The sequence below is a fragment of the Salmo trutta genome, chromosome 4 (assembly GCF_901001165.1).
Source record: "Salmo trutta chromosome 4, fSalTru1.1, whole genome shotgun sequence".
In the NCBI taxonomy this organism is placed as follows: domain Eukaryota; kingdom Metazoa; phylum Chordata; class Actinopteri; order Salmoniformes; family Salmonidae; genus Salmo; species Salmo trutta.
The window spans coordinates 59,706,963-59,723,900 of record NC_042960.1 but is presented as its reverse complement, the minus strand read 5'-3'; the positions used below and the strand labels follow the sequence as shown (position 1 = coordinate 59,723,900).

The following is a 16,938-nucleotide window of genomic DNA, read 5'->3' as shown; positions in this document are numbered from 1 at the left end:
GTGTATGTTAACTTCTGACACACTGGGAATGTGATGAAAGAAATAAAAGCTGAAATAAATCATTCTCTCTTCTATTATTCTGACATTTCACATTCTTAAAATAAAGTGGTGATCCTACCTGACCTAAGACAAGGAATTTTTTCTAGGATTAAATGTCAGGAATTGTGAAAAACGGAGTTTAAATGTATTTGGCTCAGGTATATGTAAACTTCCGATTTCAACTGTACTTACACTGACACTGCAACACATATACACACACACACTTTCGAACTCACCTGTACACAACTGCTAGTCACTTTACCCCTACCTATATGAACAGTACATAGCTACCACAATTACCTCGTACCCCTGCACATCAACTCTGTACTGGTACCCCCTGTATATAGCCATGTTATTTTCTACTCCCTATACAGTATATAGCCATGTTATTTTCTACTCCCTATACAGTATATAGCCATGCTATTTTCTACTCCCTATACAGTATATAGCCATGTTATTTTCTACTCCCTATACAGTATATAGCCATGTTATTTTCTACTCCCTATACAGTATATAGCCATGTTATTTTCTACTCCCTATACAGTATATAGCCATGTTATTTTCTACTCCCTATACTGTATATAGCCATGTTATTTTCTACTCCCTATACAGTATATAGCCATGTTATTTTCTACTCCCTATACAGTATATAGCCATGTTATTTTCTACTCCCTATACAGTATATAGCCATGTTATTTTCTACTCCCTATACAGTATATAGCCATGTTATTTTCTACTCCCTATACAGTATATAGCCATGCTATTTTCTACTCCCTATACAGTATATAGCCATGTTATTTTCTACTCCCTATACAGTATATAGCCATGTTATTTTCTACTCCCTATACAGTATATAGCCATGTTATTTTCTACTCCCTATACAGTATATAGCCATGTTATTTTCTACTCCCTATACAGTATATAGCCATGTTATTTTCTACTCCCTATACAGTATATAGCCATGTTATTTTCTACTCCCTATACAGTATATAGCCATGTTATTTTCTACTCCCTATACAGTATATAGCCATGTTATTTTCTACTCCCTATACAGTATATAGCCATGTTATTTTCTACTCCCTATACAGTATATAGCCATGTTATTTTCTACTCCCTATACAGTATATAGCCATGTTATTTTCTACTCCCTATACAGTATATAGCCATGTTATTTTCTACTCCCTATACAGTATATAGCCATGTTATTTTCTACTCCCTATACAGTATATAGCCATGTTATTTTCTACTCCCTATACAGTATATAGCCATGTTATTTTCTACTCCCTATACAGTATATAGCCATGTTATTTTCTACTCCCTATACAGTATATAGCCATGTTATTTTCTACTCCCTATACAGTATATAGCCATGTTATTTTCTACTCCCTATACAGTATATAGCCATGTTATTTTCTACTCCCTATACAGTATATAGCCATGTTATTTTCTACTCCCTATACAGTATATAGCCATGTTATTTTCTACTCCCTATACAGTATATAGCCATGTTATTTTCTACTCCCTATACAGTATATAGCCATGTTATTTTCTACTCCCTATACAGTATATAGCCATGTTATTTTCTACTCCCTATACAGTATATAGCCATGTTATTTTCTACTCCCTATACAGTATATAGCCATGCTATTTTCTACTCCCTATACAGTATATAGCCATGTTATTTTCTACTCCCTATACAGTATATAGCCATGTTATTTTCTACTCCCTATACAGTATATAGCCATGTTATTTTCTACTCCCTATACAGTATATAGCCATGTTATTTTCTACTCCCTATACAGTATATAGCCATGTTATTTTCTACTCCCTATACAGTATATAGCCATGTTATTTTCTACTCCCTATACAGTATATAGCCATGTTATTTTCTACTCCCTATACAGTATATAGCCATGCTATTTTTACTCATTATTATCATTCGTTATTCACTGTGTCACTATTCCAATATATACATTTTTAAATCTTATCTTTAACTCTGCATTGTTGGAAAAGGACCTTTAAGTATTTCACTGTTAGTCTACACCTGTTGTCTTCGAAGCATGTGACAACATTGTTTTTTATTTGAAACCATCTATGATGTCTAGTCTGGGCAGGGCAGGTGAAATTAAAATTCCAATAATTCTGCAATTGATGGAATGTGGATATGGTGTAGGTGAAGCCTGAGAAAGGTGCTTTTGGTCGACCACCAGATGTGTCTCGTTCTGACTCGTAGGGTTATATTATCCAGTCTAACTTTGTTGTGGTTTTAGTTTCAGATGGAACAGGGTTTCCCATGAGCTGTCATGGTTTATCATTGCTTATATCAGACCAAAACAGTCTCCAAAATGTCCATATGTATCTTTGTTTTGTGGAGTGGGGCCTGAGAATCGTAAACAACATTGCGCTGACAAGGTGAATGGTTGGGAGCCGATGTGGGGAATCAGGCAAAAAATACACTTATCTGTAAAAACTTTGAATTCCTGTGGTTAGCCACATTGCCTCCTTCTTTGAGATCAGAGCCATTTGTTTTGGGGAGGATTCCATCCTAAGAACTGATTTCTCCTGTGGTGAACTGCCTCACAGCACCTGCAAGGAGTTAGGAGATCAAAGCGTTCTCCGACGCAGATATCCCAGAATCCCTTGCCCTCGGCCTCCTCACTCCCAGATCTCCAGTGTTATTGTTTTGGCTGAGGCAGGGCCATCATCATGTGACCTGTCGTATTATGTCTGGGTGCCCCGCTGAATCTAGGTCACTACTGCCTTCCTCCTTTCTACTCGCCCCTCCCACCTCTGAATCTCTGTGCGCCACAAAAAAAGCCCTCAGTCCTCTTGGTAATATCTCGACTTTCACTGGGATTGATGGGGCCACTCAATTTTCTTTTGCCAGCGAGGCATTTATCAGAGTTTAAGCAGATGGAACGCTCCAGGGGAAGGAGACACAGGAGACACAGAGAAAGAAAGAAAGAAAGAAAAAAAGAAAGAAAGAAAGAAAGAAAGAAAGAAAGAAAGAAAGAAAGAAAGAAAGAAAGAAAGAAAGAAAGATGAGGAATTAGCATGTACCTTTCTGACAGGAAAGGACATTTTCTTTCTTTCTGTAATTTTGTGTTTTCGGGTGTATGTGGTTAGGGATTAGGGATCGATCAGAAATTCCGCATATGACTCAGCATGAAATCCTGCAAACTGTGCATTCTCCATGGGCCATATAACTGACAGTGGCTGTTCTGGCTCCTTGCTCTGCCTCCACCCACAGGTCCTCTGACAGTTACCTGTCACAGTGTCAGATGCCTCACAGACAGATAGAACGGGTGGAATAGATATTTTTCTATAACAAAATCATTTGACTGACCCATACAAATTAGGGCTCAATACAATTGTATATTTTTGCATGAAAACAAAATTCCCAAATTCACCAAAAGTATGGGTCCAACGCCACATAAGATGGAACTCTGCTACCTGTGAAAATGTTCATTCTACTCAATCCATTTCATCTGGGTAACATATGCATGTTCTACTGTTCTAAGTAAAAATTGAATACTTTGTCTCCTCAGTACATTCAGCTGTCAGTCAATTGACAGATAGAAGGTTGACCCTGAACATTGTGCCAGAGAAAAATAACATAGTAGTATATTATTTACTGCTAAACCTCTGGTACTATAGTCAGAGAGATAATTCAAATAGCAAATAATTTTGTTGGTAATTCTATTGAAATACATTATATTAATGAATGATATATTATACATTTGTGACACATTTTTCTTAATGATTTGTTTTCTTCCCTTTCCTGATGAATACTAAAGCAAAGTAATAAAATGTGTTTTTATTAACATTTATTTAATTGCCTGATCCCTATTTAAGTTAATTTCCTTTTTAAATTTGATGTCACAAATGTGATTCCAACTTTAATTAAAGAAAATGTTAAAATGGTGATGTACATGTAGATTAGCCTGGCTGACGCGACCCAAGTGGCTCACAGAGCAGGAAGAGCTGTGACACACTGGAGGACTTGGAGAGTTAGTTGTTAGCCAGACTACATTTAGATGTCGCTAAGGGGGAAATCAAGGATGTTGGTGGGGGTGAGAGGGGGGAGGAACACCAAACCCCATGCCTCTCCTCCCCATCCCAGAGGGAAAGAAATGTGACAGCACCATGGTGAAAGCTGTCAACTTCACATTGCCTATCAAGCTGTCAGTTTATAAATAAACATGACAGGAGGGGCTCATAATAATGCCTGGAATGGACTCAATGGAATGGTATCAAACATGGAAACAACGTGTTTGATGTTTTTGATACCATTCCATTGATTCCGTTACTATGAGCCCCTCCTCCCCAATTAAGGTGCCACCGGCTGTCTGCGAGATATTTATCTATAGATAAGATGAAATACAATGGAAATGACAAAGACAACAACAACAACAAAAACAGCAGATGTTACTACGTCCTGTCGCACTTTCACAACAGTGTTTACCCTGGTATACTGGCTGAATGCCCAACCTGCAACTTATAGTATCATGGACATCTGATCTGATTACCCCAAGTTGCCCCTATCTACAGATCTAGGATCAGATATACCCAACCTCAAAACCAAACCTTAACCATGAGGGTGATACAAAAATATCTCACCCTGGATGGCCATTTCGGGTTAACGTCTACCTACTCCTTCCTTTTACAAAATGGCTGCTGTAGTGGATGGGATAATCTGCCCCCATACAATGCAAAGTACTTTAAGACCTTGTAAAAGGCACTGTGCACATATGTACTATAGGTCACTTCTAGGGTATAATTCTAGACCTATCAACAGCTGACAATATATTAATATATGACTGAAATATTGTCATGCCAAACTCAATGCCCTTAAAATAATCCACAGAAGAGACCACTGACACACACTGCTCTTCTGTTGGTGGAGTATGTTCCCACCCTTGGTTTTTGATTGGTTGTTGACCACACACCCCTCAGTGGATATGTTGATTTGTCAACTCTCCTTTGTAGTCTGTCATTGAACTCACACACACACACACACACCTGTTTTATTGTTGTTTGTTGGGTGAGAAAACAAACACACATGCAATTGGCTGACACGGACACACACTCAACACTCCATTTACTGTTTGCATTCACCATGCTCTTGAACACAAGGCATTTCAATTGTCTGTTTTTATCATGTGATTTAAAATTCAATCAATCATACCATGAAGCAATCATTCCCTGAATATATCACACCACGAAGCAATCACACCATGAAGCAATCATATAATTAAGCAATATATTAGTCATGCATTCTAGGTGGTATGCTTGTGTGAAAATTAGAATGTAAACTTCACTTTTGTTGCTTGAGTGACAAGTATACTTGAATCAGGACTCAGAAATATCCACTACAGACCCATGTTGCCACACACCTGCTGCCTGACAGCTGCCGTCCATGAGTGGATCTTCCACTAAGCCCTGCCAAATAGTGACCAGAATATGGAGGCCTGCTCTAAGTAAGTATGATATCATTACAGGTCATTCACCTTACTGCCCTCTCTCTCTCTCTCTCTCTCTCTCTCTCTCTCTCTCTCTCTCTCTCTCTCTCTCTCTCTCTCTCTCTCTCTCGCTCTCTCTCTCTTTCTCTCTTTCTCTCTCTTTCTGAAATGCAGAGTGGATCGCTTACAATGCCAGCAGGCCTCCTTTCATTGGCCCTGGCACTGACGTTGCTCAATTAGGTCTTTGGTAGCTCAAGTTCATAATGCACCTGGAACTGGTGCTCCATAGAGCTAGCGATGCACGTGCACTGACAATGACCTTGATTGGAACGATCTAGCTAATATTTAGGGTGTGCTGGGGAAATTACATGGTGGGTAATCATTCTGTACTTTGCTTTTACTCTCTCTTTCTCACACACTCAGACATAATTGTATACCCCAATGCACTTAATACCCTGTTAAAACCATGTATTAGAAAATGCCCTTACACTACAGCCTTTGCTGTTGAGCCTATTTTGTAAATGCATTGCATCAAACACTTGGCTTTCATGTGCAAAAAGACCCTAAACAAACAATCTGTCAGTCATTGAAGTCATTTTCAGTTGAAATCTTGAATGTACTGTCAACTTAATTAGTTTGAACTTTACCTTGATGTGAACTACAATAACCTAGTTTGGTTTAACCAATTAGAAGCCTTGTTAAGTTTTTGGGCCTACTGTGTGAACTCTGGGTTTGCTGTTGTATTGGACTTTTTAGTGGCTCTATGACATGATGCTCGAGATGTGAGAAAAGAGAGATGACACTATTTGTTGAGCTGGAACTTTTACATCTGTTAACATATGAATTGCATTAAGAAAAAAGACTGTGGCTTAATTTTAGTGTACACATTTTTAAGTGTATAGAAAGTCAAGTTAAATATCTATCTAGTGAATTTGCCCCATTGTAGCCTAACTCGTCACACTGGGTTTTATTTTATTTCTATAGTTTGAATGATTGTGTTAGTAAACTTGATCATAGAGAGAGTTTGAATGATTGTATTTGTACACTTGATCAGAGAGAGAGAGAGAGAGAGAGAGAGAATAACATTCAAGTCAAATTGCATTCAGTGTGTGGTTGTCATGCTACATGTATTCTTATTGCATGGGAGAACATTCTGAAAATGGTAATCTAAGTTTTATATATCTATTAGTAATATCCCTTTCTTTTTCCACCAGCGAGTCAATATCATACAAGGTCATTTACTGAGATGTCATTTTCACCGTTATTCCCATGCTGATCTATTCAGTCTTTTGGTGAGAGGGTATTCCTCTCTGCCCAAACACACACACATCACACACACACACCAGGGTTGGCACAATTACCATATAACTGTGTAACCAACGATTATTGATGAAGGTCGTCATGAAAGTTAAATAACCCTCATAACCGTAGATAAAATACTAAATTGTGGATAGAACAACTGCCTGTAGACTGGAGGGCAGGGCATTAGTGCGGTTAAGTCCGTTTCTGCTGTAACATGGACTGTACAGTAGCGGAAGAGAACATGTGCTGTCTTAAAACATTACATTTTTGTTGCTATTTGTGCGGTAATTACGGTGACAGCGGTCATTTGGCTGACCAATAACCATCATCCAAAATTCCATGACCGTCGCAATCCTAACACACACACATGTGCGCACACACACACACAAAGTCTAATATTACATCAGATCAATCTGGCAGTAACCCCCCCTCTACCCTTTCCCCATTGCACCTGTGACACTACATCCATTTCCAACCCCACCCCCCACCCCCTACCCCCTTCCAACACCACCACCACTCTACTCCTATTGCGGTAGTGCCCTCTGTGACCTCTCTGCGCGTCAGTGACTTGTGACTTGCCCATCTCCCCCACCCTTCGACCACCTGCCCCCCAATTCCAATCAAGCCCTTTATTTACAGTCCAGGGAGGTCACCCTCAGAGTGGATCTATTTTCTCTAAAAATGGCCCCTGAAGGGCAGCAGAACCTGTTGTGCCAAAATAATAAAAATGAAAGACTTAATTTAATTGTTGTTTGTTACATTATACATAGAATCAATTCGGACAAAATTGTCATGCTTACAAATGACACTTTCCAGAGATATTGTATCACATTTTTTGGCAAGCCAAGAGTGGGAGCCAATGGCATCATGCTTGACAACCCAACACCCTACTGACTGTGCCAAAGGCTGTGCACCTGTTATCAGGGTCCTCGAGTACTGAGTTAAGAAGCAACATTGCTAAACAACATTGGCCTGGCTGTGGCATAATCCCACCTCTGACATCAATTGTAACAAATGTGGGTTACAGCTTTGAGTAGGGTTTAATCCACAGACTAGAGTTGAAAACAATATTGTATACATTATTGATCACAATAGGTCACGCTAATACATCAGCAACTCCTTATTAACTATGTCGCAATCTCCACACTGCCCTTCCCCACCTGGACAAAAGGAACACCTATGTGAGAATGCTGTTCATTGACTACAGCTCAGCGTTCAAAACTAGAGTGCCCACAAAGCTCATCACTAAGGTAAGGACCCTGGGACTAAACACCTTCCTCTGCAACTGGATCCTTGCCAGGACAACAACCTCTCCCTCAATGTGAGCAAGACAAAGGAGCTGATTGTGGACTATAGGAAAAGGCGGGCCGAACAGGCCCCCATGAACAACGACGAGGCTGAAGTGGAGCGGGTCGAGAGTTTCAAGTTCCTTGATGTCCACATCACCAATGAACTGTCATGGTGCTAACGCACCAAGACAGTCGTGAACAGGGCACGACAACACCTTTTCCCCCTCAGGGGACTGAAAAGATTTGGCATCCCCAGATCCTCAAAAAGTTCTACAGCTGCACCATCGAGAGCATCCTGACCGGTTTCATCACTGCCTGGTATGGCAACTGCTCAGCATCTGACCGTAAGGCACTACAGAGGGTAGTGCGTAAGGCCCAGTACATCACTGGGTCCCATATTCCTGACATCCAGGACCTATATACTTGGCGGTGTCATTCGAAGGCCCAAAAAATTGTCAAAGTCTCCAGTCACCCAAGTCATAGACTGTTATCTCTGCTACCGCACGGTAAGCGGTACCGGAGAGCCAAGTCTAGGACCAAAAGGCTCTTTAACATCTTCTACCCCCAAGCCATAAGACTGCTGAACAATTCATCAAATGGCCACCCGGACTATTTATATTGACCCCCTTTGTTTTTATGCTGCTGCTACTCTCTGTTAATTATCTGTGAATAGTCTCTTTAGAAATTACCTCTACTAACATGTACCCCGCACATTGACTCCGTACCGGTACCCCCTGTATATATCCTCGTTATTGTTATGTAATTGTTTTGCGTTACTTTTTGATCTGATTAGATTTTTTTAAACTAGTTTATTTTGTAAATATTTTCTTAACTCTATTTCTTGAACTTCATTGTTAGTTAAGGGGTTGTAAGTAAGCATTTCAAGGTAAGTTCTACACCTGTTGTATTCAGCGCATGTGACAAATAAAATTTGATTTGATTTCATTTGATAGCCTGTGTGCTGCTGCTGACTAAGGGCCTGGACAGGGATGATTAGTGACTAAACAGTGTCAGCGTTTCACCACTGGCAAGTTATCATTCTGTCACCCAAATTCCTAGGTGTCAGACTCACCTTCCAAGTGCGTAATTCATGGGGGGGCTAATATGTTCCTATCAACTTTTGAGGTGTAACAGGGCTACACGATACATCATAAATAAGCCCTTAACCCATCCTGATGTGATAGAGTTTCTCCCTGACCTTTGGAGGGAAAGTCACCCCTGCACTGTTCGCTCCTCCATCGACGTTCATGAATGGAGTCCACTCTGTTTTCCACTCTATGTTTTGAATGAAAGTTATGATAGTAGGCCTAGATTATGATTTCCCCTATACCACAACCGCTATGAAAATACTATCCAACAAAGCTTGACTGTAGTTTCTGTGGTTGAGGAAGAGCAATAATGAAAAGCTGAAGACACTTCACACAGAACATATATGCATTTGCAGGGATTACAATCAGTGGGTCCTGTTACGCTCTGTTGTTCCAGCCAAGGGCACAGGTAATGAGAGGAGCCACAACACATGACATACTTCGTCACAGTGTGAGAGTTTTGTGATTGAAAGGGTTGGACTAAACGGGAAAACATCTCCACTATGTGATTCTACTTTATCATGCTCTGGCACCTTTTGGACTTTGAGAGGACTCAAATTCCTTTGCCTACGTTTACTCTTTAGAATTCAACGCTTGCCTGTGCGTGCAAACACCCGTTAGGCACAAATCCTTATGAAACTCCAGGGCCAGCTTTTTTTGGGGGGGGTTCTCAATCGGGGTCTCAACTTACTATTTTAAGTAAGAATAGTCGAGTACACCAGGTGCAATTTTGAAATTTGGTTGTGCATTCAGCAGTTATGTCAGTCATGTCAGTCATTGACAGTCACTCAATTAGCCATGTTAGCTAACATTTTTTAGATTGGTAGTTAGTCTAGCCAGTTATCTAAACATGTAGTAATCATGGCCAAAAACTGACCGGGCACGGAGGTCATGTGCCCAGGGACTTGATCTCCAGGGGGCCCCCATTGATTTTGTTAGTCATTTTCCCTCAGATATCATGTTAACATGGCATAAGTCATGGCAGAATTTGTATAACTGCTGTAAACTTGCTTTAAAACGGCAACATTTTCTCTACGCCCCATGGCAAAATGTGTACAATTGCAGGAAATGTACTTAAAAAAGGTTTTGCTCCAAGGTGTGGGGTGGGAAGGGCCCAACCGAATCTTGCTTAGGGCCCCAAAAGGCTAGAGCCGGCCATGTGAAACTCATTTCATAAACCTTTTATTATTTGAAAATTCACACGGTAGCTTACACTTCATGTAATGCCTCGTTCAGTTGGTGCAGAACAATCTGGTTATGAGAGTCCCTGGAGCTTGTGTGTGACCCAGCTTTCATAATAGTCTCCTTACAAAATGGCATTACAACACAACAGCAATCCAGTCTGATACCAATTACTTTTAATACTGTGAAAGTGTGTGTGTGTGTGTGTGTGTGTGTGTGTGTGTGTGTGTGTGTGTGTGTGTGTGTGTGTGCGTGCGTGCGTTGTAGTGGTGGTGTTGGGGTGCGGGAGGGGGAGGACGGTTATCCAAACAAAAACATTGAGGTCATGTGACTTCTGCCTCATTATTCCGCTTCACTTTAACTCTTCATCTTAACTGATTGGCTGACAGTGGTCAGCTGACTCTTCCTCACTACCGCCCTCACCTAGTTGTTTGTGTTGAGGTCTAATGGGAATGTTACAGCATCTGTAGACTAGGAAGCGAACAATATACAGCACTGTGAGAAGTAAATGACTTAAATCACCTCTGATTGTGTCTCCCTATGTTTGTTGCTAGTTACATCTTGTCTTAACAATGTTGATAGTACGCATGTTGTGGTGCTTCATGATAGATTCACAGGGTGACAATCATAGTCTCCTTCAAGATATGAATGGATGTTTCCTGAATACTGTATGACACTGTATGACTCTGTATATGTGTAAATACTGTATAGATGTGTATATATGTATGTATATTAAAGGTGCAGTCGGCAGATGCTACTTACATTTTTCATTTTTTTAGTTAATGATATATACTCATTGATTCTTGAAGAATATAACTTATAAATGCCTCATAAGCTTATTTCAACTGTCGTGCCCCATCAGAACCCCAAATATAAGCTTGTCCTACTCCAATGTTTGTAAACAAAGCAATTGTAAACAAACAGTATACAGCTTCTTAACATGGTTAAAAATATACCTTTGATTTCATGGATGGCCTGTGTTTTTGGATTGAAAGGTTTGGACTAAACGGGAAAACATCTCCACTATGTGATTCTACTTTATCATGCTCTGGCGCATTTTGGACTTTGAGAGGATTCAAATTCCTTTGCCTACGTTTACTCTTTGGAATTCAATGCATGCCTGCACCTGCAAACACCCAGTAGGCACAGACGCTTGTGAAATTCGTTTCATAAACTTTATATAATTTGAAAATGCATACAATAGCCAACACTTCATGAAATGCTTCGTTCAGTTGGTGCAGAACAATCTGGTTATGAGAGTCCCTGGAGCTTGTGTGTGACCCAGCTTTCATAATAGTCTCCTTACAAAATGGCATTACAACACAACAGCAATCCAGTCTGATACAAATTACTTTTAATACTGTGAAAGTGTGTGTGTGTGTGTGTGTGTGTGTGTGTGTGTGTGTGTGTGTGTGTGGTGTGTGTGTGTGTGTGTGTGTGTGTGTGTGTGTGTGTGTGTGTGCGTGCGTGCGTTGTAGTGGTGGTGTTGGGGTGCGGGAGGGGGAGGACGGTTGTCAAAACAAAAACATTGAGGTCATGTGACTTCTGCCTCATTAGTCTGCTTCACTATGACTCATCATCTTAAATGATTGGCTGACAGTGCTCAGCTTACTCTTCCTTACTACCGCCCTCATCATCTTAACTGATTGGCTTACAGTGGTCAGCTGACTCTTCCTCACTACCGCCCTCACCTAGTTGTTTGTGTTGAGGTCTAATGGGAATGTTACAGCATCTGTAGACTAGGAAGCGAACAATATACAGCACTGTGAGAAGTATATGACTTAAATCACCTCTGATTGTGTCTCCCTATGTTGCTAGTTACATCTTGTCTTAATAATGTTGATAGTCCGCATGTTGTGGTGCTTCATGATAGTTTCACAGGGTGACAATCATAGTCTCCTTCAAGATATGAATTGATGTTTCCTGAATACTGTATGACTCTGTATATATGTGTAAATACTGTATAGATGTGTATATATTTATGTAAGTCTTACAGCTGTGAAATGCAGTACATTAGCACATGGTTTAATCGCTATGAGTGACTAAACTCAAACTTTGAACAGCACTTAATTTCGTCACATGACTGATAGTCATACATTATGATGACCATGTGAATGGATTTAAGCCTTGAGTGCATCCACGTGGTGGTGCGTTGCACAGGAGTACAGGCACGAGAAGTCTCTTGACTTAGATTAGATCATGTGACCTCCACAGGTCAGAGCTCAAAGTGCGACAACAGAGAAGACGTCTTGCAGGCCAGTTTCCATGGAAACGATGGCTGGCACCAGAAGGGCCATGCTGTCTGGTTGAGTGAAGCTAATGAGTTTCAATAAGTGGGGCTGAGGGTTAACTTCACGAAAAGACTTTAATGCAGTTCAGGGCGACCTTTGACCTTCCAATTAACCCATTTCCACGCTTCCGGGCTTTGTTAATTACCTTTGATTACGAATGTGAGTGGAGCAGGCTGCTTCCTCATCTGAGAAGCCCCATTAAAGTGTTATTAGAGATGTTTAATCTGAAAGGCTTGTTGCCATTGTGATTGAAATTGAGCTAGAAATCATTACCATTTACTAAGGCAGGGCTTATTCAATAGAGATGGAATATTTATCTTTTATCAGCATGACAATGTTAAAATGTGGGTCATACTATTCCATGGTGTGGTAAATGTGATACATCATTTTGGCCTTTTTGGACTTTACCATTGGTCATGAATGACAGAGTTGTCAGCAAACACAATATTATTGATGTATTGCATTTTTAACAGATATCCCTGACCTCCTTTTTGGTGGGAAGCTGTTTGCAGTTCTGACCTCAACATGCAACTGATGTCTGTTGCTGGTCCTGCGCTATGTATAGCTAGTGCTATTTCCATAGCTGTGAAAAGAATGGAACCTCCCTTTGGAGTAGACCAACTATATGCAGACCCACTTCTGTTTTGTTCCGTTCTAGAGAGAAGTCTTTCGGAAATGTTATCTCTTATTCGATTAACTTAGTTTGTGTTTGAAATATTATTAGAAATTATATAATTGGAGGAATAACAACCGCAATGTCTAACAATGAGGCTATGGAATGGAACAGCTGTGATAATGCAGTGTGCGAAAGGGATTTGCCATATCGGGTCCCAGGACATGATTTAGGGATAGCCAAGTTAAAGTTAGTAGTGGAGGGTTCCGTTTTTACAGAAGAGAGAGATTTCCTGGTCAAGAGCTGTGAGTATTTCCAAGCTCTCTACCGTTCGGGGATGAAAGAATGCCGGCAGGAGGAAATCCACTTGAAGGGTCTGTGTGCTCGAGGATTCTTGATCGCACTGGTGGTTTTACGAGGCAAGAGACCTATCCTGGATGCTGACGAAATCGTGGAGGCCATAGAATGCGCTGCCTTCCTGCAGGTGGAGCCTCTTGCCAAACATCTCACGGACCTGATCGACTCTGATAACTGTTTGCTAATGTATCACACCGCAGCAACCTTTGGCCTAATGACCCTCTACCATGCTGCTGCACTGTTTATCCGGAACATGTACCATGACTTAGAGGTCGAAGTCAGGAAAAGCTTACCGACAGAACTTGTTGCGTATGTAGAGTCACTGGTTCCTAGCGCATTTGTAGCAGTTGGAGCCCACTCGACTTGTGGTGTGGATGAAACCATCCATGCTGGCAACAGGACTTTGTGCTACCTGGACGATGATGGGAAAAACTGGAAGGTCCTCACAGACCTACCCCTAGAGGCCAGTACCTCTATGGCCGGACTGACCGTTCTGGACAACAAGCTGTATGTCGTGGGAGGGATACAGGTGCAGGGTGCCCGCAAGTACGCTGTGGACTCCTGCTTCTGCTACAGTGTGGAGGTTGACCAGTGGACCATGATAGCCAGTCCAAAACAGTTGCGGTACAACTTCTCTCTCGTGGGACTGGATGGATGTCTTTATGCCATTGGGGGCGAGTACGAGCGAACAACCATGTCATCAGTGGAAACTTACGAAGTTGCGACTGGAAGGTGGTCATTTGTGGCACATTTGCCTCGACCAGTCACCGGAGCAGCGTGCACCAAGGGCATGGGCCGGATATTTGTGTGCTTGTGGAAGCCCATGGAGACCACCGAAATCTATGAATACCTGCCCGGGATAGACCAGTGGTTGCTTGTCAGCACTCTGATAAGGCATCAGAGCTACGGCCACGCCATGGTGGCTCACCGGGATAACCTGTATGTCATGCGTAATGGGCCACAAGATGACTTCCTGAGATGCATGATGGACTGCTACAACCTCACCACAGGCCAGTGGACAGCCTTGCCAGGGCACTTTGCCAATAGCAAAGGCTCCCTGTTCACAGCCGTGGTGAGAGGCGACTCGGCTTACACGCTGAACCGAACCATGACTTTGGAGTACGCTATTGAGGGGAAAACATGGAAGCCCAGGAACCAGATGAAGGGTTTCCCAAGAAGTGGCTCCTTGTGGACATTTTTTCTTAGGCTGCCCAAGGGACGCAGAGGGTCCATATTGAATGTCATCCCAGATGGATATGGACAATGTTGAGAGAAAAGAGACCCCTGATTAGATCTGAGAAATTCCCTTGAGAAGATGAGGTAGATGGGATCTTACAGGCGATAATGAATTGCCAGCTGAGCAAACCGGCGAAGGTATGGATACAGTTTCAGAGTATGACTCTGAAAAACCAAACTAAACATTGCCTCAATGAAAAGACCTACAACTGAGATAGATTCAGATATATTTGGCCTTTCATGTGGATTTGTGTGACCATTCCTTGAAAGTGTGAATTATAATAATAATATGGTGGCTGCTTATATTTGTCCTACTTCACACATGTACAAGTGTGTTTTATATGTATGTGTGAATTGGAAATGTGTTTTCTTTCATATCCCAGCTCCCCCTGAGACACCCTCGGAGAGTGGGGCCACGGCCAGCCATTATCAAGAGCAACCCTTGAGCAATTAGGGTTAAGTGCCTTACTCAAGGGCACGCTGACAGATTTTTCACCTAGTCGGCTTGGAGATTAAAACTAGCAACCTTTCGGTTACTGGCCCAAAGCTCTAACTGCTCGGCTACCTGCCGCCCTTTAGGCCCCGTGAATCATTGCCAGGTCTAAAAGGTCAATACGTAAGAGTGTGTCAGACCTATGTGACAGGTAAAGTAGTTCCTCAGTTGATGTGTGACATTTTTCATCACTGTGTGTTGAATATCCAGGAATGCGATATACTCGATATACTCTTTGAAATAAAAAAGGACAAAGGTCTGCACTCTGGGTGTTTTTTTCCCAATTACGTTTTATTTGTAATATAAACAGTAAGACATAACAGTGGAAAATCCTGTCGTAACCTTGTTCAAAGGGATATTGGCATTTTCAAGTGGAGGAGAGCCTTCGTAGGTCAAGTTAGGACAACAATGCATTCAAGACTCAATTTAGGCAAACTTTGTAAAATATCTTGATTATTCTAAAGCTTGGTGTAAAACCCATGTTTTTGGCAGCCAGATTCAAAGAAAGAAAGACTTTGGTTGAATCAGGGAAGCCATGGACAAGCTGTAATAGTACTTTGATTAGAAAACATCATTAAACACACCAGGCCATGTGGTTTTGTAGGACTTACTCAGGGATTGCAAGTCACATGCCATCATTTAGAAATGGTAAATTAAGTTATATGCTATGTTGTGTTGTAAATATGAGTTATTTGTGTTTCTTTCACGTGACAATAAATCTACCATTATCATTCATCTAGAGTCCAGATCCACAGACTAAGGCACCTTAAGCATAGAGCATTATTTTTTCAATTTGACTCAAGAAATATGTCTCAGTCAATACATCCACGTCAGTGATTCGATCACAATGCACAACAACGTCCATCTCATCAGTCATGTCCAAGCTCTTTCTTAGCTCCCATTCCTCTGCATTTCAGAGCTACTGTAGTTTTTCCGTAACACAAAGATTCTGTTTTTAGCGGGCTGCAGCCTTGGTTTCCTGTTGGCATTGACTGACGGAGAGTGTGTGGGAGTATAAGCGCTGTGTATACCAGGCAGAGATAGGCACAGTGGGCAGCTGGGTACACGCCACCGCAGCCAGCAATTCTAAATATGTCCATCCTGACTCAAAATTAAAAGCCCAGGGGTGAGGCGGGGACAGCGTCCTTATGTAGCGTCCTCCATCACCCCTCCCATCTGCCTGCTAGACGCCAGCAGAGAGGCGTGCAAGCTAACGTCTCGACAGTCTAGAGCTGGAGCCAAACACACAAATCATGCACAGACTACTGGAGTGTGGAAAGGACTACTGCTCTGCATGACCTTCATATGAACATCTGCTCTGTGCATCACATTATTAGCGTGTTACGACATGATCTGTGTGTTCTCCAGATCACTGTTATATTACCCTTCCCATACTTTTATTTTTTGTATTTCACATTTATTTTATCAGGGAGTCCCATTGAGAATAAGGGAGCCCTGCGTATACACAATTGACAAATGCAACATAATACAAATATACAAGATTGGAAAACACACTCAAGAGAAACAATCACATACCTCAGCAAAGAGGGCCCCAATCAACAATTTCAACTGCCCGAGAGGCACCA

The 16,938-nt window shown here is 41.5% G+C and overlaps 1 protein-coding gene across 1 annotated transcript; it reads left to right on the top strand.

The window, feature by feature from the left end:
* Nucleotides 1-13,151: 13,151 nt before the first annotated feature.
* kbtbd13b (kelch repeat and BTB domain containing 13b) lies at nt 13,152-15,615 on the top strand. The gene has a single exon (XM_029751564.1). The coding sequence runs from the start codon at nt 13,409-13,411 to the stop codon at nt 14,891-14,893; it is 1,485 nt and encodes a 494-aa protein (XP_029607424.1). The 5' UTR covers nt 13,152-13,408; the 3' UTR covers nt 14,894-15,615.
* The last annotated feature ends 1,323 nt before the right edge of the window (nt 15,616-16,938 follow it).